Source organism: Eleutherodactylus coqui, chromosome 13 (assembly GCF_035609145.1).
Source record: "Eleutherodactylus coqui strain aEleCoq1 chromosome 13, aEleCoq1.hap1, whole genome shotgun sequence".
NCBI classification, from domain to species: Eukaryota; Metazoa; Chordata; class Amphibia; order Anura; family Eleutherodactylidae; genus Eleutherodactylus; species Eleutherodactylus coqui.
In genome coordinates, this window is record NC_089849.1 from 99,191,032 (window position 1) to 99,215,310 (window position 24,279).

Here is a 24,279-nt window from a genome sequence, read left to right on the forward strand (position 1 = left end):
CAGTGCTTGTCTGATACGCGGGGCAGGGAGTGTTATCACCCTCGTTACAGTAGAGAACAGTAAACTGGACACATTTGTTTCCTACTAACTGAATGTGATAATATTGACGTTCACTCTGACCCCTCCAGCTGCGTCATTGAGCAACTTTTACACCCTGACGGGAAATCCCAAGACCTGGCTCCTATTCGATGTGCAGATGAAAAAAAATATGGGACGAGTAGGGAGAGAGAATGTCTGGAGGCACAGACTGATCTCAGTGCACAGGGGCGTCATCTCCCCGCACGCATGTCCTAAAAACTTTTTTAAACTTGTGGCTACTCTAGGAATGCACTCTCGCTGGTCCTGTTATTGGGGAAACGTTCTGGATACTTGTAAGAGTGGCGTCAGCAGGGAAGAGTTTTTTTATTACGGGGTAAAACAAAGCCGGTGGCCGCATTAAATAATAAGGACAGAAGGGAACATCGCAAACGTTATTCTAGAGCCATGGAGGGACTGTGGATCAGCTCAGGTGGCTGGAGCCTGATTGTAGCCAAGAAGAGGTGCTGCCGGACCGTCCTACTGCTCATCATACTGCTGCCCATGGAACGGGTGAGGGGACATTTGTAGTTAGTTTTATTTTAGACTTGAAACAAAAGTAAGATTGTGGATTTTTTTTTTTTTTACTAATGGACTTAAGAATTTTTGATTTACTGTGACCGACTCAGGTGAGGATGATTAGACCGGACAGGAGGACATACATTGTTTTTGTGTTTGATAAAAAGCAGTTGCTAATAATGAAATGTTAAAACTATAAGTGTTCAGGCTTCAAATAAAAGTCCAAATAAGATTCTTACAATTTGGCCGCTTTCAGACAAACGTCTTTTAGCTCCGTATTTGGTCCATGTTTTCTGGACCGCAATACCGAGCGAATGTAAATCTATGAATGTTATCACATGGCTGTATATTTCTTTACTTGTATACTTTTCTATTGGGCAAATACACATCAGTATTTACTCAGTAGAAAGGAATCTACTAAGCAAATACTGATCAAATATTGCTGATATACTGATGACATACAGCTGTAATATCCATCCACCCCCATCGCCATCCACCCCCATCGCCATCCACCCCATCGCCATCCACCCCATCGCCATCCACCCCATCGCCATCCACCCCATCTCCATCCACCCCATCGTCTACATTCCACCCTGGAAATACAATAAAAAGAAAAATGTAATGTAGTTTTGCTTATTTTAGCAGCAATGGTGCACTTAGAAATTCCCGAAATATATACCACTTATATACTCATATCCCTATAATATAGTATACATATTGCTACCCTTAAAAAAAATTCCCAATGAATTATATATTTAAGCTTTTTTAATATAATTTCTCCTTAATGATTTTAGTCATTGCTTTTAATCCTGCTAGTTGTTACAATGTTACCATTGTTTGCACTGTTTGGCTACCTTCAGACACAATGTCTGAGCTGCAGAAATTCTGCTGCAAAATTTCTGTTGCTTTCCTGCAGATGGGCAGAGTTAACGAGCTTTGTGTTATTCGCTGCCGCCTTCGATACAGTTTGTGTATATACTTTGTGCTTGTGTATATACTTTGCGCTTGTGTGCTGCGGAATGGGTTGCATTTTTGTGATGTGGCAAATTTCACTCTGGCAAACTATTTACAAACAAGCGTAGAATTCCAAACAGAATCCGTGCGTTTCTGAAGGGTAAAAACTTGAAAATCTGCGCCAAAAGTCTATTTGTTGTTTCTGGTGCAGTTTTTCCATTCTCCATTGATTTTTATGGCAAAACTCCACTGTATTTTCACACAGTTTCGACAACATACACAGACAGGCAGCAGATTTGTAAACCGCAGAGTTTTTTTCAAATTTCAGTTGTTTCCATAGCAGAAAATATTTGCGTTGTGTGAAGGAGATTTCCATGGTGATGCCGCTAACGTAAATTCATCAGCGGATCCTCTTTGTGTGAAGGCAGCCTGAACGTATGAAGCGGTGTCGTTGTTTGCATGTCAAGAGCAGAACTGTTTTGGATTTGTGTTGGGAGATGAAAGATGAGCTTCTGACATTCGCCATATGGGAGATTTTCGCTCTTCTCTTTTCAAATGTTACTGTGAGTCTGTAAAGTGTTTTTCGACGGTAAATCCTGCAGATGTTGTATTCAATGCGCCAAGCAATTTCCTATCATACTGAAAAAGGTTTCCAAAAACATTAATCCAATAATGAATTTCTTTTCAATAAAAGGTAAAATGAAAATAAATTGCTGTCACAAGGGAGACTGGAGTGCAGCTACTTCGGTTAACCCTCTAGATGCCACAGTCAACAGCGACCGTGGCATCTAGGTGGTTAGTCAGAGGAAAGGGTTAACTGTCATTCAATGGTCCTCATGAACATGACAGTGGGATGCTGATGGTTGTCATGGGGGCTAGAGGCCTAGCAAACACCCCAAGCCTAATGCAATGTTTGCCGGAAGAAATCAAATGATTACTTTGTGAAGTCCACTAATTGGACCAAAGTAAAAAAAACAATTTTTTCTTAAAAAAGGTAGATTGGTTTATCAACAATTTTTTCTCTGTAAACTGGTTTTAGTGAAAAAAAATTCACAAAAGTTAAGCTTCCAGTATAATGTATCGTTGCAATCCTAACAAGCCGGATAATTAAGTGAACACATTATGAGAACTGCAAAATAAACAGCATAAACAAAATGAGCAATAATCAGGCCCTTCTACGGCCCTCATACAGCTACGTCAATGGAAAAAGCTTTGGCTCCCAGAATATGGCACCACAAAACATTTTTTTAGAAAAAGGTGTTTTTAATTGTACAGAGGTTAGAAAAAAAATTTACACTTTTGCTACCAAGACATGGAATAAAGATAACATAACTGCCGGACTGTGAACGGCATAAATCGAAAAAACAAAGAAATAATGGCAGAATTGTTTTCTTCAATTCTCTCCCTCCCCCCCCAAAAAAAGTTAATCGATAAATTATATGTACTTCAAAATGGTGCCACTGAAAATACAACTCCTCTTGCAAAAATCAAGGTTTCATACAGCTATGCTGACAGTCAGGGGTGTAAGTATAGGGGATGCGGTTGCACTCGGGCCCAGGAGCCTTAAAGGGCTTATCAGGCCTCTCTTTTCCATATAGGTAGCCCAGTATGAATAAAGCATTAAACTTGAAGGCCCGTTACAGGTTTTGTACCGGGGCCCGGAAGCTTCAAATTACGCCTCTGCTGACAGTAATATTTCCATCTCAGGCCTCCTGTCTACAGGCGATATCACTGCGATATCTGCTGAGATAATCCGCATGCAGATAACACAATCAACGCTTTCCATAGGAGAAACTTTTCCGCTCTCGTATATAAAAATTGTGACAGGCCGGGATTTTCCACGATGAACCTATCAATAGATTCATTGTGGAAAAATGGTGACTTTAGCGTTCTCTTGCGGCGGGAAAACACGATGCCCGTGGACAGGAGGCCTCATTTCCATAAGGCAGCATGCCCACTGTATCGGGGTCTTATTTACCATATATACTCGAGTAGAAGGCTAGTTTTTCAGCACTTTTTTTTATGCTGAAAAAGCTCCCCCTGGCTTATAGTCGAGGTTGAAAAAAAATAAATAAATAAAAACACCTCAATACTCCCCTCCCAGTCAGCGCCTGTGTCCCCAGCATGATTGTCTTCCCAGCGGTGCAGCAAGCTGCTTGAGAATTCTCCCTGCTCAGCTTTGAATTCCCCTGCAGTCAGTGCTGTGTAGGTAAGCACTGTGATTGGATCGAGTGCCAGCCAATCACAGCCAGCACTCGATCATTCACAGCCATTTAGTGAATTACATCACTGATTGGCTGGTGCTCGATCCAGTCACAGCACTTACACAGCAGTTACGGCGGGGAAATTGAAAACAGAGCAGGGAGATGAGATCGGGGAGAAGTCTGAAGAAGCTTGCCGCACTGCTGGGGAGACCATCGCGCCGTGGACACAGACGCCGGCTGAGAGGTGAGTGTTGTGGTTTTTTTTTAAATGTAGTATATACTCAAGTATAGCTAGGCTTATACTCAAGTCAATAAGTTCTACCAGTTTTTTGTGGTAAAACGTATTGACTCGGCTTATACTCAAGTATATATGGTACCTCCAATCTTTCCTTCACTCCCTACATTCAATCACTTGCTCGCTCATGTCGCCTCGATCAACCCCCCCCCCCCCCCCCCCGCAAAAAAAAAATATTTCCAAAAATCTGCCCTTTTCTTACTGTGGAAACATTAAAAACTCTTGTTGCCCTGATCCATTTTCAGCTTGAGTACTGTAAGTCGCTACCGATTGGCCTTTCCATCACTAAACTCCTCTCCAGTTTGCTGCACTGCACTCCACCCCCCCCCCCCCTACCCCGCGCCAGTCGCTCCACTACCCCGCGCCAGTCGCTGCACTGGGCCCCCCCCCCTCCCCTACCCCGCGCCAGTCGCTGCACTGGGCCCCCCCCCCTCCCCTACCCCGCGCCAGTCGCTGCACTGGCCCCCCCCCCCTCCCCTACCCCGCGCCAGTCGCTGCACTGGCCCCCCCCCCTCCCCTACCCCGCGCCAGTCGCTGCACTGGCCCCCCCCCCCTCCCCTACCCCGCGCCAGTCGCTGCACTGGCCCCCCCCCCCCTCCCCTACCCCGCGCCAGTCGCTGCACTGGCCCCCCCCCCCCCTCCCCTACCCCGCGCCAGTCGCTGCACTGGCCCCCCCCCCCCCTCCCCTACCCCGCGCCAGTCGCTGCACTGGCCCCCCCCCCTCCCCTACCCCGCGCCAGTCGCTGCACTGGCTCCCCCCCCTCCCCTACCCCGCGCCAGTCGCTGCTCTGGCTCCCCCCCCTCCCCTACCCCGCGCCAGTCGCTGCTCTGGCTCCCCCCCCTCCCCTACCCCGCGCCAGTCGCTGCACTGCCCCCCCCTCCCCTACCCCGCGCCAGTCGCCATAACAGGTGGTTTTTTGCTGTTTTATGTACTTGGATCTCTATTTCATGTTCGTGCCATTGCCGTATGAGCGCCATTGAGTTTGTTTTGTTTTCTTCTGATAAAAATAATGGTGTTTTAAGAGTAATAGAGAATATTTTAAACCTAGATAATTAAGAACATGATGTTTCTCTGGATGCACCTTCTCAGAAGAAAGGCTTTCCTGGAATTTTTTGGCAGCGATGAAACAAAGTCTTTTAGACTAGTACAGATAATGAGTATGACGGGTCTACACAATAATATTCCATAAATGTTTTTATAGGCACTGTCCACCTTACATTTTTTTTATGGCCATAATCTGACGAACACTGAACCATTGATGACTTGGTCAAGCATATCATTCTAGGTCACATGACTTAAGTTGTAATCACCCAACTTAATGAGAGTTCATCCTACAGAGGAATTGTCTCCAAAACTGAGTTTAACTTGTCTGAGGTATCATTTTAAAAACGTGCTCATTGTCCTATTCTAGGTTATCTTGTGTTGGGCCATTGCTTCCAGGCTGTCTAGTCAAAAGCCACCATTGGCCTGTATAGAAAAAGCCCTCTAAACCTTTATAAACTCAATAGAATGTGAAGTTTTTATTTGGGTGGAGTTGCCGTTTTACTTGCTATGTAAAGGCTTTAAATAATTCTGAATTAAACATGCAGTTGTATAATGGTCACAATTACAGCTTTGCATGAAAATTACACACAAAGTATCAGCAGTAATATGATAAATTACGAGAGCGCTGCAGAATAAGTTGGTGCTATACAAATAGCGAGACTTATACAAGCTGAACGGGCTGAATATTACCTTATAAAGATATCTGGTTTTGAAAACCTACAACTTTATAGAGCATAGCAGCTACTCTGCTGCCAGCATTCTTAAGTGTGATATATTACCATCCTTCCGTCATTCCAAACCTACACCCCCCCCTTTCTTCCTCCCCGAAATATGAAAAATACATCATGACAAGAATCAATGAATCTTTCTTTACAGAGTCAGCTCAGACCATTACAGCAAACATTAGAAACAGATTTCATAGAAAACCTAGCACCTGGCCCTGCAGGGAGATTAACCCATTGTAGGTTTTATAAATCATTTTGTGAATCGTTAGTTCAGTGAAACAGTAATTTATATAACTACTAAAATATTGCCTTCCCATGTACAAACAATATGATGGCCATAATACTATCCCCTATGTACAAAAATATAACTACTATAATACTGCCTCCCATGTACAAGAATATAACTACTATAATACTGCCTCCTATGTACAAGAATAGAACTACTATAATACTGCCCCCCATGTACAAGAATATAACTACTATAATACTGCTCCTATGTACAAGAATATAACTACTATAATACTGCCTCCTATGTACAAGAATATAACTACTATAATACTGCCCCCTATGTACAAGAATATAACTACTATAATACTGCCCCCCTATGTTCAAGAATATAACTACTATAATACTGCCCCCCATGTACAAGAATATAACTACTATAATACTATGCCCTATGTACAATAATATAACTACTATAATACTGCCCCCTATGTACAAGAATATAACTACTATAATACTGCCCCCTATGTACAAGAATATAACTACTATAATACTGCCCCCTATGTACAAGAATATAACTACTATAATACTGCTCCCTATGTACAAGAATATAACTACTATAATACTGCCCCCAATGTACAAAAATATAACTACTATAATACTGCTATGTACAAGAATATAACTACTATAATACTGCCTCCTATAGACAAGAATATAACTACTATAATACTGCTCCCTATGTACAAGAATATAACTACTATAATACTGCTCCTATGTACAAGAATATAACTACTATAATACTGCCCCCTATGTACAAGAATATAACTACTATAATACTGCCCCCTATGTACAAGAATATAACTACTATAATACATCCTCCTATGTACAAGAATATAACTACTATAATACATCCTCCTATGTACAAGAATATAACTACTATAATCCTGCCTCCTATGTACAAGAATATAACTACTATGTCTCCTATGTACAAAAATATAACTACTATAATACTATGCCCTATGTACAAGAATATAACTACTATAATACTGCCTATGTACAAGAATATAACTACTATAATACTACTCCTATGTACAAGAATATAACTAATACTGCCCCCTATATAAAAGAATATAACTACAATAATACTGCATCCTATGTACAAGAATATAACTACTATAATACTGTCTCCTATGTACAAGAATATAACTACTATAATACCACTCCGTATGTACAAGAATATAACTATTATATCACTGCTCCGTATGTACATGAATATAACTACTATAATACTGCTCCCTATGTACAAGAATATAACTACTATAATATTGCATCCTATGTACAAGAATATAACTACTATAATACTGCTCCGTATGTACAAGAATATAACTACTATAATACTGCCCCCTATGTACAGGAATATAACTACTATAATACTGCGCCTATGTACAAGAATATAACTACTATAATACTGCTCCTATGTACAAGAATATAACTACTCTAATACTGCCCCCTATGTACAAGAATATAGCTACTATAATACTGCTTCTACCGTGTTTCCCCGAAAATAAGGCACCCCTGAAAGTAAGACACATTAAGAAATTTGCAGAAGTCGCAAATATAAGGCACACCCCGATAGTAAGGCATACTAAAGTGTGCAGGCAAGTAGAGAGGCCTGTCCCCTGCTGCCATCCCTGTTGTCTCCTACCTCCAGATGTATAGGTAGATCTGCAGACAGTCTGCTGTTATCCTGTCCCTGCTGTACGAGTGTGCTGTTGTGAGCTCCCCTTGCTGGCTGGAAAAGTCCATACTGTTCGTTCTGTTCCTGCTGTACATGTCTGCTGTGATGAGCTCCCCCTGATGGCCGGAAGCTGCAATACCATCCTTGCTTACAAGTGGTACAGGAACTTCTGTCTGCAGACAGGTACGTTACTTTACAGCCCTTATTTTTTTTATGGCTCTGTGTGAGAGTCAGGCAACCTATGTGTGATTCTTAAGGCTGGGTTCTCACAGAGCGTATTTCCAGCGGAAATCTCGCAGTTTGACCACAGCGATAAACAGCAAAATTTCCACCGGGAAAGCGCTGCTTCAAAACCCACGGCACTCAGCCGCTTGTTTTGAAGTGACCTGGCTGCACGCTTTTCCGTTTCTGTGGCCGGTGAATCTGCACCACAACACCAGCTTCTCCCAGCTTTGCAGTGACAGATTTGCTGTCCCATGTGGACGAGATTTCTGAGAAATTTCGTCCACAAAGCTGGCCAATTGAGGGATTAGCCGCCACAGACGGATTTGCCGCGGCGAAATAAGACACCCTCTGAAAATAAGACGTAGCACATATTTGAGAGCAAAAATTAATATAAGACGCGTCTTATTTTTGGGGAAACGGGGTATGTACAAGAATATAACTACTATAATACTGCCTCCTATCTACAAGAATATAACTATATAATACTGCCTCCTATGTACAAGAATATAACTACTATAATACTGCCTCCTATGTATAAGAATATAACTACTATAATACTGCCTCCTATGTATAATATAACTACTATAATACTGCCCCTATGTACAAGAATATAACTACTATAATACTGCCTCCTATGTATAATATAACTACTATAATACTGCCTCCTATGTACAAGAATATAACTACTATAATACTGCCTCCTATGTACAATATAACTACTATAATACTGCTCCGTATGTACAAGAATATAACTACTATAATACTATGCCCTATGTACAAGAATATAACTACTATAATCGTGCTCCGTATGTACAAGAATATAACTACTATAATACTGCCTCCTATCTACAAGAATATAACTACTATAATACTGCACCGTATGTACAAGAATATAACTACTATAATACTGCCTCCTATCTACAAAATATAACTACTATAATACTGCCTCCTATCTACAAGAATATAACTACTATAATACTGCCTCCTATCTACAAGAATATAACTACTATAATACTGCCTCCTATGTACAAGAATAGAACTACTATAATACTGCCTCCTATGTACAATATAACTACTATAATACTATGCCCTATGTACAAGAATATAACTACTATAATAGTGCTCCGTATGTACAAGAATATAACTACTATAATACTGCTCCGTATGTACAAGAATATAACTACTATAATACTGCGCCTATGTACAAGAATATAACTACTATAATACTGCCTCCTATGTACAAGAATATAACTACTATAATACTGCCCCCTATGTACAATATAACTACTATAATACTATGCCCTATATACAAGAATATAACTACTATAATACTGCTCCGTATGTACAAGAATATAACTACTATAATACTGCTCCTATGTACAAGAACTACTATAATACTGCCCCCTACGTACAAGAATAGAACTACTATAATACTGCCCCCTACGTACAAGAATAGAACTACTATAATACTGCCCCCTACGTACAAGAATAGAACTACTATAATACTGCCCCTTATGTACAAGAATAGGACTACTATAATACTCCTTTTAATGTAGAATATAACTAGTATAATACTGCCGCAGCGTCCCGTATGGGGACTCTGGGCACAAGGCATACTTTGAGAAGCTGGGAGGGTAGAGTGGTCACTCGTCACAGTGACACTTACCACACTCCCTCCTTGAGGGACACATGTAGCCTCGGCTAGAGCAGCGCTGGGCCTCTTCCGGACACCCCTGGGAGACGGATGGCCAATTAACATGATTACAGGACACAAGGTTGTCATAGATGTCGCCACTGTTCTGTTACCCACCAGAATGACACTCGGCGGTGAATAAATGAGCCGCAGACTTGTGTAACGTACCTCAGGTCCCTGGGAATGGTCAGGGCCTGGCAAAACTTTGCTTGACATGAACTTGGTACAAGGCACAAGGATACATGTTGGCAGTGCAGGCAAAACAGTAGACTTAAGATCTAGGAGGAAAACACAGGATGACACTGGTCCTGCAAGCCAAGTTATCTGACAGTCACCGCTCCTGGATGAGGAAAATCTCCAGAGGAGAAGGGTAAGGATATTCCACAGACTGTTATAGTACCTCTGTACGGTGATCTTAACCTGGGATCTCTGCGCTGACGCTCTTCCGCCTCCAACTCTCACTCCTCCGTGGTTACTGGCATATAGATCCTCAGAAACCTCTCCTCCTCTTCCATTCTTTACCACATGAGGGTTGAAGCTACCCCCATGTGGCTGGCACTCTTACTCAGGACCCAGAAGAATCGACTGACTCACCACCACACCCAAAACACTCATTTATAATCTCACATACCATGTGACTAGACACATATTGATACATTGCAGGCATCTCCCAGTCTCATGCAAACATTAACCTCTCACTGACTGCAGCTGTGCAATACACAAGATGACTAGACAATGTTGCACAGTGCATCTACAAAAGACATGATATGTGATATTTATGGAGGGGGCCACTATATTCTGGGCCACTACACTGTCCACTATATATTAGATAAGGCCTATTAGAGAACCTTTATGTAGATCTATAATTACTGTAAACACTACAGTATAGTAACTTTCCCTCTGTGTTCTGAACTGTTATGTCATATCAGTTATGAGTTGTAGGACTCGGGTTGAAGGCCTAGAAGATAAAGGCCCTTGGAGATGGAGTCCTTTAAAAGAATGGGCATTATGATCTGAAATGGGGCAGATAGTGAGGAGGCAGAAGAGCAATAGAAAGCTTCTTGGAGATGTGGTGCTTTATGACAGCTGGCAACCTTTCCAAAGAAAACTATTTCTTTGCGGGCGGTAAGACGTCAGTCGTGATTGGAAGGAAAGACACTATTTACTAATAAAAGTTCGGCTAGTATTTCTGTGCTCGCTGCTCCACCAGGCACCAAACAGTCGAGTACATCCACAATATAAACACATGGCAGAGATAATAATCATCTTAAATCACCCTGACACTTCCACTAGAGACACTTAGAGGAAGCACAAAGTGGTACTGCAGAAGACTTGAGCACATCTGCTCCTCCAGCTATTACACTAAGGTTCTTGGGTAATATTTCAGTCTTGGGCATTCATGTTTTCGTCTCCCAAGATAATGGACAGGGCAATGCTAGGACCCCAAAATATCCAGGGCACAGACCTTCGGTAATATAATCTTCAGTATTCCTCAATTGCTTTTTTTATTAATCAAGCACTAGTTTATGTAAAAATACTGTCCTAATTGTAACTGTGCAAGAGTCAGTCCCAGCGTAATATTGCCTATTTCATAGGACCCATTTGTTTCATATCTATACACAAGTCTAACAAATTCCAAAAGACTGTCCTTTAGCTAGGCTGTCCTCTATAGCCAGTATACATCAATATATTGCAAAAAAACAACTGTATGCAATAATATACTACACTATTATAATATTATATAGTGCCAACATATTCCACAACGCTTACAAAATGGGGGAGGGGGGCCAGATACAAAAACAAAAATACAAAAAACACAGTTACATGTAGTAATTGATAAAAACAGTAGGGGTGAGGGTCCTGCTCCAATGACTTTACCTTCTGTATCACCCCATTATTTGTAGTATGTAAAGAGCTGGAGATGTGCACTGTATGGCAAGGTGGAGAGTGAGGGATGCTATACACAGACAATGGTCAGACATTAAGCCGTATAGTGGCTGAATCAGTATGACTGCAGGGGGCTGTTGATGGCGGCTAGCAGGGGTTGCAGTCAGTAGGTCAGGGAGCATGTTATAAGGCAGAGTACAGATGGGTTTCATTCAGGGGATATTGGTATGCCTCCCTGAAGAGGTGCATTTTTAGAAAACGCCTGAAGTTGTGTCAGTGATTGCCCAGATAGTTTTGGGTAGCGCATTCCAGAGAACAGGTGCTGCTCTGGAGAAGTCTTGGAGGTGGGAATGAGAGGTACAAATTAAAAGGACACTCAGTCTGATTTCATTACCGGAGGGTGTGAGCTGGGTGGTGGATTGAGATGAGGGGAACAATGTAGGGCGGCGCGGTGCTGTGGAGCGCTTCATAGATGAAGGTGGCGAGTTTGAATTGTATTCTGTATTTGATGGGCAGCCAGTGCAGTGACTGGCACAGGGCAGAGATGTCCAAGTAGCAGCTGGACAGGAAGATGAGCCTGGCTGCTGCATTCAGGAGGGATTAGAGAAGGGAGAGTTTGGCGTAGGGGAGGGCAATCAGCAGCGAGTTGCAGTAATCGAACAGAGAATGGATGAGGGCGTCTTCAGCGCATCCACGATGAGAAATGAGCGTATTCTTGCAATGTTCTTGAGGTGCAGCTGACATGTTGGGGCCAGAGATTAGATATAGGGGGTAAAGGAGATAGAGTCAAATATAACCCCAAGACAGCGGGCATGCTGTCTTGGAGTTACGGTGGCGCCACACACCGAGATGGAGATGTCAAGATGAGATTGGTTAGTTGAGGGCAGAAACACTGGTAGGTCAGTTTTACGTAGAGAAAGGACATAGTGTTAGAGACAGCGGGCCATCGGTGGTGTTCTGGAGGAATGGCACTGTGATGTAACGGGAAGAGGTGTAAAACTGGGTGTTGTCAGCAAAGAGATGGTAATGAAAGCAAAATCTCCTGATGGTCTGTCCAATAGGAGCTGTGTAGATGTTGAAGAGTGGGGGCTGAGGACCAAGCCAGTACTATTGTACCTAGTCACCACTGAAAACGAAGGGTTTGACAGGGCTTGCAAAGAATGCCCCCATCACGCTCCTAGCTCCTGATTGCCTGAATTCTCTCCTGTCCTCCCCCATGGGCACCCTGCCACAGGCTTCCCCCTGTTGTAGAGGCTGCGGCCGCTGAGGGCTACTCCACTCTCCATCCGCCTCTCGGCAGTGGTGCCAGCTGCTGAAGGGAGAGGAGGCAGGGGAACGGAATAGCAGTCAGTGACCGCATCCCCTGAAAGTGCAGAGAGCAATGAAAGGGCCACATCCACTGTGCTGAATGCCACTACAGCACGGGGCAGGACAATTTGCTGCAGCGGCCTGGGCAGGGGGGAGGACAACAGTGTTGCTGGCGGTGGGGCACAGATCCGTGTGCACAGCACTTCCCAGCGGACAGGGCAGTGGAGACAGGCAAGGCTATCGGACTGTATTGACTTTCCTGCCCTGGAGGGTTAGGGTTTGTTTTCATGTTAGGCTTACATTAGCTGTACATGCTGCCCTGTAACCCTGAAGCATGTAGAGCTAATGATGTAAGCCTAACAGGAAAACTAACCCTAACCCTCCAGGGCAGGCAAAAATCACTTCAAATGCTGCTAGGACCTTCAGCAATTCAGTTAATTGGGAGCTAGGGGTGTGACAGGGGCGTTCCTCCATGCAACCCATCAAACCCCTAGCTTCCCTTGGTGACAAGATACAACAGTACCCACCTAGCCCTGGGGGACCCCAACAGCAAGAGGAGGGGAGAAAGAGCCTGCGAAGGAGACGCTGAAGGAGTGGTCGGATAGGGAGGAGAACCAGGAGAGAGCTATGTCCTTTAGGCTGATGGAGCGAAGCATACCGAGAAGGAGTTTGTGGTCAACAGTGTCAAATGCTGCAGAGATCGGGGAGGATCAGTAGGGAGTACTCGCCCCTTGATTTGGCCGGCAGGAGGTCGTTTGACACTTTTGTAAGGAAGGCTTCTGCCGAGTGAAGGGGGCTGAAGCCAGACTTATGTATATTGCATGCTGTTGTATAAAATAAGTATCCATTATTTTATTTTTTTAGCATGCGACCATATAGGTGACCATCTTGTTATCCGGGACTTCATCTGCGTGGAATTTGTATTTTTTAAAAATCTAATCTGGGTTTTACTGTATATTGAAGCATAAATAGTTGAAATAGTGTAAGGAATGTAACTGCGATCTGCTGTCAGCGCAGTTCTGTACGGTTTTGGTCTTGTCATCTTTTGCTAGGATATAAAGCTTTTGTGGGCTGTATACACGTAAGCCGCCACGTACAGCTGCCCAGGAGAAAATCAGTTTTTTTTCTAACAGTACACCTACCTTAGGCCCGATGTCCACATGCAGATATTAATTATAAAATCCGCCCATGTCTCCTGCATGGGAGATCCACAGCTCTAGCCGCCTATAGGGATGCATCAGCGTCTGCAGGGCAATTTAAAGCAAGCGGTGTGTGGATCGCACGTGCGGAAAGGAATTGCAGCATGCTCCATTTTGTCTGCTGATCCTGTGGGACGGCTTCCATTGAAGTCAATGGAAGCAGTCATATCTGCAGCACAACCGCAGCGGTCACTTGATGTGCTGCGGATCTGTGGGAAAGCAGGGCATTCAAAAAAATGCGGGATTCGGCAGTGGAATCTGTGCATGCGAGGGGACATTGGGCCTTAGTGTTTGCCCTGGAACCTTATTGATAGTCATTGCAACTGCCATTTTTAGAGGGAATTGCAGCCTTTTGTATTGAAAAGGCAAATCTGTCGGTATTATCGGAATGCGTGGAATTAAATTACTACTGCAGGAAAATAAAAGCTGCGTTGTGATTGGTTGCAATGGGCAAGATATTCTTTAAAATCTCAATCCTTGTTAATGTGTTTTGTTCAAGTTTTAATCCTGGGCAACGCCGGGTATCTCTGCCAGCTTAAGGCCTCCTTCACACGGGTGACACGGCACTGCGTTGAGAGAAAAAAATTTTAAAAAAATAAATCGCATCGCTGCACCATGCAATATCGTTGAGTCTTCTCTACAAAGTTGGATGTGACTTTGTAGCATCACATGCAAAGATTTTTGGAAAATATAAGCCCTACCCCAAAAATAAGCTGTAACTGAAGAGAGAAAAAGAAAAGTTTAAATCAACTCTCCCATGCTGTCTGGGGCGTCCCTGCAGCTTCTCCCCGGGTCCCGGCACTGATCATTTTCTGGCTGGGGATTGAAAAATACTCAGTTGCTGGATGTGCTGGCTGAGATTAACTGATGCTTAGCCAATCACAGCCAGTGCTCGATGAATAGCGATATGAAAGAAAAGCAGGCAGCAGGTTTCTGGTGCAAAAAGCAGACTTTATGCCTCCATAGGAATGCTAGATGGTTACCGCATCATCCCACAACATTGCGATGTTTCGACCACATCTTTAGGCCTTTGTCAAGCTGATTGGTTCATTCACTGCCATTTATCGAGTACTTGCTGTGATTGGCTAAGCATCAGCCAATCACAGCTAGCGCTTCCAGGAGGCAGGGATTTTTCAATCCCCGGCCAGAAAATTAAGAGAAGCAGTGCCAGGACCTGGGGAGAAGCTGCAGCAGTGAGCGCTTTTAAGGTAGTTTTTTTTTTTTTTTTATTCCTGCAGTTTGGGCTTTAAATGTGGCTTTGACAGGAAGATTTCGTACTGTCAGTTACATCGCACGAGCAGCGCGTTTTTGTGCGATGCGATAGGAAGGAAGGCTTTATAGGGAAACATGGGCTACAAAACCTCACGTGTATATCGCCGGTCCCTTGAGGTTTTTGTGTCGGGTTGTTGCATGCTACAAAATATCGCATGTAACACGAAAACATAGGCTTCTCATACATGTGATTTGTAGCATTGTAAAAATGCGACTTTGTCGCTCGTGTGAAGGAGGCCTAATAATCGCATATGCGTGGCAACGACGTCTGCCCGCACGTGTCTGCCCATTTAGAGAGGCCTAGCTTATGTGCGGCGAGGCAAAAAGGGTGCACGGCTGCCGGCGGCAGAATGGTGGTGTGCCTGTACATCACCAAATAAATCTGTCTTGTTGCGCTCCCTAGAGAACTCTATATATTTTCAGGATATAAGTAGCCTATATCCTTCCCCAAGACGCAAGCTATCTCACTGCCAAATTTCATCAAAATCGCTTCAGCGGTTTAGTCGTGAAGAGGTAACTGACAGTCCCTTTCACATTTATAATATTCGTATGGATGGGTGAGACTGTATGGCATCTGTCATGGCCCTTTAATAAGCGTATGCAGTGGAATGTTCCAGTGATGTAACAGTTCATATATGGGCAGTTATCACCAGGGCTTGGCCAAGGGGAGATTAGCCAAAAACTCTACATCTCCATACTGCTACAGGTACATTACTATGTGAAAGCATGGGGCAGCAGTCGCCTCTACTGCCAACCAGACCTGAACTGCATATCCTCACCAGGCACCCATAAAGCAACTAGTAGCAGACATCACTAATCATAGACACAACAATCACGAGTCATAGACACAACAGGCTAACCAGGCATGGCATGAGCAAAACCCTCCCCGTTGAGTCTGCGACTGTACCAGGTTCCAACCCTTCAGTGTCTGAAGCCCTCCTCTGGGATGTCAATTAGTTGCTTCTCTAGTTCTCATGTTCCACTCAAACAGCCAAACCCCTATGGCTCCCTTATCAAGGCCAGACTCCTATGGAGCCCTCCATTCACCCCCACACACTGCCAGCCATCCCCATAGGCTAATGCCCGTGCAGTGCTGCCAGTTTCGCATGCCAAGAGGGCAGCACTCAGTCTCTACCGTGCTGTAGGTTTCAGCACCCAATGTGTACTCACTGCTAATCTCCCCGAACACTGATCCTAACACCAGACACCACTATGCAAAGGTTATTGTGCAGACATGGGAAGGAAGGAAGCTATGTCCATCACTTATTATGAATGGTAAATCCCATTTCATTGTAGTCCTGTCGGTGATAATGAAGTGCTTAGTGAAAAGTGATCTCTACTTAACAGTGACATTGAAATTTTTTTTTTCAAAAACAACTCTTATTTCTAATATAAAAACAGGATGTAAACAAGGTTATTTCTGAATGACCCATTGCAGCGAGCAGAAGGGGCCGAGCTAGCCTGAATGGATGTATCAACTTTAGAGCAGTCATGGTGGTGGCTATTCTGACTAAAATGACTACTCCTGCAGTAGGGGGATTGCAATATACTTCTATCCAGTTCAGGTAATGTCAGATCATGACGCCAGTACCTTTGAGGGTGGACTCGTGTTTCTGGTGGTGAAATAACCAGTCCAAGTAGTTTATGGTAAACCGAAGGTGCAGTGTTTACTCAGGATATTTAACAGTTCACACTTTGGAGCTTTTTAGTCAATAACTTTAGCAGATTATCTGGTAACAAGTAAGACAGTCAATTCAATGATTCCTTAAGTCTTTCTCTTAGGGAAGATGAGCCCGCCAGTCTAAGTTATCTGGGGGAGTGTCACTCCGGATAGTTATTTGCAGGGATATGGAGGGATTAGTACTCCCACCGTTTCCTAATTGTGCAGGGGCAAGTTACACTCATGGTTTGAAAGTACCCTTTTTGTTCAGCTTCCACGGGGCCCATCCTGAATCTGGTTGCTTCACGCAGTTTTGAAAAAGGCTCCGGTCCCACTCCGGGCGCTGTCTCTGCTCTCTTCTCAATGTGGCTTGCTTCCGACACCTTCCTTCAAATCCTACCCTCTGGTGACTTTAGTTGCTGCAGCTCCTCACACTGCTGCCTCTCTTCTTCCTCTGATGACTAACTCCTCCTCACTTCCTGTCATTTCCTGCACACTCTCCCTCCGCTGACTCCCTTCCTCCTCTACCTGGCTCCCTTTTCCAGGCTTGACTCAACTCCACCCAGACTACCAATCAGAAAATTATTGAAAAGCAGCCAATCAGAAAAGAGCTGTTGCCAGGCAGACTAACTTTAGCCCGATATTCAGGGAAAGAGAGGTATCTAGGACTTGTTAACTATTGTCTACCCTGTAGGACCCTCCAGGTCACTACAACATTCACTTTATCAAGAAGTGAGCAGAGTCCTACACAGCAGCACTGCAGCTAGGCATCTCTTCACCCGATGAAGATTCAGTGCACACACCCCTACAGTAGGACCTAACTAAATTCCCCCCAAAGAAAACAAAGTAACATACACTGAACGGCTACTTTATTAGAGACAGCCATCTAGCAGCACGTTTGGCCTCCTTTGGCCTTCAGAACCCCAACAATTTGTCTTGGCATAGATTGTACTAGGTGTTGAATCGTTCTACTCGAATATTTGTCCATATGGACAGGAGAGTTGCTCTTGTAACCCATCCGCTAAGGAATGGCAAGTTGGACTACAAGTTACTGCCGAATACAATGCTGCTGCTCCAACTTGACTGTATGTCCTACTTGTCAGAATGATTGACATCCTCAGATCCTTTTTGTCAACGAGTTGTTTTAATTGAAAGGGTTCCTTTCACTGGATGTTTTTCCACCATCACATCATAATCTCAACCGCTTCGTATGTGAAAACCCAAGAATGTTGACAGTTAGTATATTGGCACTGGCTATTCTAACAGCAATGACCATGCCTACTACAAAGTCACTCAGATTGCTTGATTTTCTTGTTCGAAGGGCTTTTTCAGACGAGCGAATTCCAAAATACGCTCAATCCTGAACAAGTGTATTGTGTGTATTTGCACAGGCACTGCTAGTTCCCATGGGAGGAGGAATCACCCCACCCTGATTTACATGTTTAATAACCCAAGCAAGTTCTGGTGTTGACAGGTAGGTGCATACCCATGTACACATATGTGCACATTTATGCATCTCCCATAGAGCTCTGTGGGCCTCTTTGGTGAAAAATGTGCACAACAGAGCAGGACCTATTTGTTTGTGCAGACAAGAACCACATACACAAAAGAAATGAGAATGAGCCCATTCACATCAATGGGTTCTATTCTTCAGATTTGCGCATGGTATTTTTCATCTGAAGGGGCCTCAAGGGTTTATTCATATGCGGGAAAAGAATCAATACATTTGAATTGATTGATTTATGCAGGAAATTTTTCACTCAGACCCCAAGTCCGAGTTTGAAAAATTGCTGCATATCCTATTTTTGTGCAATTCTCTTATTATTTTCTGTGGGAGTGTAAAAAAACAAAAGCAAAAAAAAGATCGGAATTGCATACCATGAGAATAGCATATGATTAACAGTTTAACATAAAAAGGGATCCAGAAAGTGCAGAGCGGAGAAAGCACGTGAAAAGGTTTGAAAACGGTCACGGATAGAGACGATCGCTTTAACTGTTGCCTGCAATTTGTCATGGCAGAGTCTGATCGCTCAAGCGAGTTTGCGAGTGTGGATTCGCCAGACTACAGATGGATTTGTAGCCAGCTTTCATGGGGTCCTGTCACATGCAGACTGAAAGCACAAATCACCCCCTGATCCAGCCCAATGTACTCCAGCACTCTACAATGCAGCTTGTACACACGTGGCCACTGCCAACTTTTGAATCCAGTAATGCTTTATCACCTTGTTCTCGCCAATTGTGCCTTTCAGAGATTGCGTCTTATTTAATTGGTGGTGTTTTTTGTTAATATAAAATTAAAGGAAACGCAAACAGGGAAACAACAAATCACACAGTACGTGTCAGCAGCCTCAGACGTTCAAAGTCTCCAGTCTAGCCACTACAAATTTGCAGACTACATGCAGCTAGAAGTGGGTTTTGGGGAATTCAATTGTGCAACACAAAACAAGGACCGTACACACCGATACAAGCTATACCCTGGGGCCTTCTGTTCACATTGTACCGCCTAAAGGCCCATTTAGTCAACGATTATCGCTAAAAATTCGCTCAAAAGCAATCTTTTGAGTGGTAATCATTTTAAATGACCTGTCGTGTACTGTTCATGCACTATTCGTTCATCGTTGACTTTTAGCAAGCTAAAAGTCAGTGATGAGCCTTATCAGCGCACTGAGTTCTCCGCAGGATACCAGCTGATATCCTGCACAGAGCTCTCAGCGATAGCTCCAAGATAAAAGCAGCTTCTGCTGTTCGAGGGTATCAGCTCAGCGGGATACCAGCTGAGTGCTCCGAGAACAAAACAGCTGCTGTTCTAGGAACTGTCAGTGGTATCCCGCTCCGCCTTCATTTAACTCTTACGTAGCTAATTAGCTACTTAACTTTATGCAAAGATGATCGGTGAAAACTGTCACTCAAACTGCCGTTTGAGTGATTTTCAGAGCAATCTTTCAGCGTAAACGGGCCTTAAAGGGGTTGTCCCGCGGCAGCAAGTGGGTCTATACACTTCTGTATGGCCATATTAATGCACTTTGTAATGTACATTGTGCATTAATTATGAGCCATACAGAAGTTATAAAAAGTTTTTTACTTACCTGCTCCGTTGCTGGCGTCCTCGTTCCCATGGAGCCGACTAATTTTCGCCCTCCGATGGCCTTATTAGCCGCGCTTGCGCAGTCCGGGTCTTCTGCTTTCTTCAATGGGGCTCCGTGTAGCTCCGCCCCGTCACGTGCCGATTCCAGCCAATCAGGAGGCTGGAATCGGCAATGGACCGCACAGAAGAGCTGCGGTCCACGGAGGAAGAGGATCCCGGCGGCCATCTTCACCAGTAATTATAGAAGTCACCGGAGCGCGGGGATTAAGGTAAGCGCTGAGCGGTTTTTTTTTTACGTCCCTGCATCGGGGTTGTCTCGCGCCGAACGGGGGGGGGGGGGTTGAAAAAAAAAAAACCCGTTTCGGCGCGGGACAACCCCTTTAAGACCCCCTGTTCACGACAGTTTATCACGCTGGCCGACGCTTCCCATAGCATTGCTATGGAAAGCACCAGCACCTGTCCACTAGCAGAGAATCGTTGCAGTTCTCCGCTCGCGGCAGGCAATTCGCAGCATGCTGCGAACGAATTGCCCCGATTCTCTGCAGTCAGCCTATTAGATAAAGCTGACCGGTGGAGATTCAGCAGCGGCTCCTACTCCCTGGCGGTGGCTCCCGCAGCGGAGCTTTGCCACAAGTTACCGCATTGCTCGTGGACAGCCGGCCAAAGGATTGTGGCTTTTTTATTTGGTATTGCGTTTTGTTAATATAAAAAACAAACAGGGAAGCAGTAAATCCACACAATGCTTGCCAGGGGCCTCAGAGGTTGTTGAGTCACAAGTCTGGCCACTATGAATCATTTGCAGGTCTTACACAGCTATCAGTGGCATTTGTGGAGTTCAATTATGCTGCGCCAACCAGGGACACTTCACAAAGATACAAGCTATACTCTATGGCCTTCTAGTCTCACATATTGTGTCGCCCAGGGATTGCAGGCTGTTGAGTTGATGGTGGCTTTTTTGTTAATATAAAACAAAGAAAGCCAAACAGGGAAACCCCAAATACACACAGTGCGTGTCAGGGGCCCCAGACATTGTTCAAAGTTTTGCACTCCTGGAATGTGTGACACTAATGCAGACAGTGAAAACAGAAGAGTAAAGGAACGGCACTTACTATGAAGGAGGGGGATGTAGAACACAGAAGCCCCCTCCTAGAAGTGACGACTTGACAGTCCAATAAAGATTCAATCCTTGCCATGATATGTTAAAAACAAAATCCTTTACTCCGTGGTGGACAACACAGAAACAATGGCAACGTGTTTCTGAAATACTTTCTAGAACACCCCAGTGTTCCTGCAGCTCTTCTCTATTGGAGGTTGGGAATTGTCTGACAATTGACAATTTAAAGAACCCTGAGGCGCTCTCATCATTTGATCCTTGAAAGTTGTCAGTCTGGCCACTATGATTTTGCAGGCCTTACGCAGTTACTTGTGATTTTCTGCAAACTACAAAGTTAGCTGATAAGTTACATACATACTTAAAAGTAAAGAAACCTTAATAAAAAAGGAAACATGAAGAAAGCAAAGGGTAGCAGATGACGGGCCAAGTTGGGACTTCAGGGGGCTGCCACCAAAGCAACAGTTTCACATTCTGCAGGAGGTAAGGCAAGCCTGCTTCCATACCTTAGAAGTTGTTCTGCACATCTGCAGCACACGGAAGCGGTCATAAAGTGGATTACACAGCATGCCTCAAGTACCACCACACTAGTTGGCCATGAGCACCCACTCTAATTCACCCAATGCCAAATCCCCCGCACACTCCCACACTCCGAAGCAGTCCACATGGATCAGCCTGAGGAGTTGTTTAATTATTAAGTGTCGTGGATGTCAAAAGGGCAGTCAAAACAACCAGAGGGAGAAAACCAAGACATTGAATGCTCTGATGCCCAACCATTTTTATCCTTCCTAGAGGATAAGGGTGGGTCAGCCCTTCACAGTGTATACTCAGGGGGATATGGAAATGGAGGTGCCAGCTCTCGGTGCTCACAGTGACAGAGTTTATTCAGGAGAAGAAAGACAAGGAATAGGGGATGGAAGAGGATTGAATACCTGGTTTAACATGGGGAGACAGGAACAGTCATCATAGAATCTCACAGGGGAAGGAAGGAGAGGCAGATGTTGTGGGGCAGCACCCTGCCAAGACAGAGTGTTGAAAAAAAGATATAAGGGCAGCGTTGTCACCCCCAGCTACTACTAGTCACAGCAGCACCAAGATCAGGTCCACAGATTGGTCAGGTCACATGACTCAGTCAGCCTAGGCAGTCTCTGAACACACATGACAGAAGAGCAGTAATATTTAAGATCTGCTGTAAGCCCCTAAAACATGACAACATGAACAACCTCAACCAAGGGCATAACTATAGGTGATACAGAGAGGTTGCACTCGGGCATAGGAGCCTTAGCGGAACCCATAAGGCCTCTCTGCTACATTCCGGCAGCCCATTACTATGAATAAAGTATTATATTTTGGGGCCCTGTTACAAATTTTGCTTAGGGGTCCAAAAGAGTCAAGGGACACCACTTACTTCAACACAACATGTATGAACAGCCATATCAACTCCCACCAGCCGTTGCCTTGGAGAGCCCACCTGGGCCAGAGGACAAAGTCAACCTCATCCTGCTCCCTCTTCTATCTCCCTCCCTGGTCATGCAGTAGCCTCTGAGGACAGAGGGGCAGTTGTGTGTCAGGGCAGTAGCACAACTACTTCAGGCTTCTCCACAATTGATGACCAGGCTGCAGGCTTCTGAGCCAGGAGTAGGAAAACAGTAGAAGTTAAACTGCCACCATCACCACCACCTTGACCGACATTGACATCTACCCCATATTCTAGTATGTCCAGGTCAGCAGCCAGCGCTCCATCCTGCAGCTATGGGAATGTAAAAGAAAAAAACAAAAACAAAACTAAACCACCATCCCCGAGCACAGAGCCTGAACACAAGCAATGTACAGCTGCTTACAGTGGAAATTCTGCCCTTCAGGCTAGTGGACACTGATGCCTCCGGCAACGTGATGCTCCATGATAACCCACAGTACCAGATGCCCAGCCGCATTTTCTTTACCCAAGAAGCTGTTTCTGCCCTGCACTGCTTTAAAAGTGATAGTGTTCCTGGCGTTAAAGAACGCTGTCAGTGGCAGCATGCGCCTCACCATGGACACGTGGTCCAAAGAGCACTGCCAGAGGCATTGCATATCCTTAACATCACGCTGGGTCAATGAACTGCACGTTGGGCATGAAGCCAAAAGTGGCGGTCCACGTTTTGTGGTATCCCCACTTTTGGGTCATTCATCCGTGTCTGTTCACTCATTACCTCCTTTCTCTTCCTGCACCTCTTCATACCACCTTTCAACACCCTCAACATTGGAACAGATATCCGTATGTGACAAAACCCGGCCTCCATACAGGCTAAGCAGTAGTATAGAGCGATTACAGAATTACAGATAGCATATGCTGTTATCTGGTGTTATATGGAGATCGGTCACTTGAGCCTGTGGAGTGGCTGCAGATCAAAAACGTGTGCCATTTTAGCCTGCTTTGAGGAAGTGACCAAAATAGTCAGTCGTGATGACGCACCATCCCTGTTTGCCTGCTGGAACAGATGCTACAAGGCCTCAGGGACAATGACATGTCACAGGAGGAGGAGGAGGAAGGGATGCCCATCTCCCAACTGTCTGACCAGTCTGCCAATACTCAACACTGCAGGGAGGGTGGCTTTGGGTGAGAAAGAGGGGAATCTTTCATACCTTTCTCTACATTTTACCTTGAGTAAGATGGCACGAAACAGAGTTATTTTATCTTAACTTATTAAAAAGCTATTGTGCTCTTATTTTAACACAAAACCCATTGTAAAGTAATTCAAATTATAAATAAACCATCCTGATAGCACAGAACACCATGATATGTTCTGCTAAGAGTCAAGCTAAAGAAAAGATCTATATAGCAAGAGGATGAAGAGAAGAGTATAATATAGGTTCAAAAGTAGGGGTGGGGGCTGCACAATGTTCCTTCCATCACTTACCCCAGCTATTCTACATAGATGGCAAGACCAGCTGGAGGATACTCTTGGGTCTGACCTTGAGGAATGTGGGCCATGACTCTTGGGCACTTTGAGGCATATCAGTGCTATTATACTGCAGTGCTTGCAGAAGGACAGTCATATAGCCCACATCAAAAGATCAGA

The 24,279-nt window shown here is 44.3% G+C and overlaps 1 protein-coding gene across 1 annotated transcript in view; it reads left to right on the forward strand.

Annotated features, from left to right (window-relative positions):
* The first annotated feature begins 299 nt into the window (after nt 1–299).
* Nucleotides 300–24,279, forward strand: part of GLP2R (glucagon like peptide 2 receptor) — a 148,243-nt gene continuing 124,263 nt past the window's right edge. The window contains exon 1 of the mRNA XM_066586701.1: nt 300–588. Coding sequence (XP_066442798.1) covers nt 484–588 — 105 coding nt within the window. The 5' untranslated portion in view covers nt 300–483. The remainder of the gene's footprint in view (nt 589–24,279) is intronic.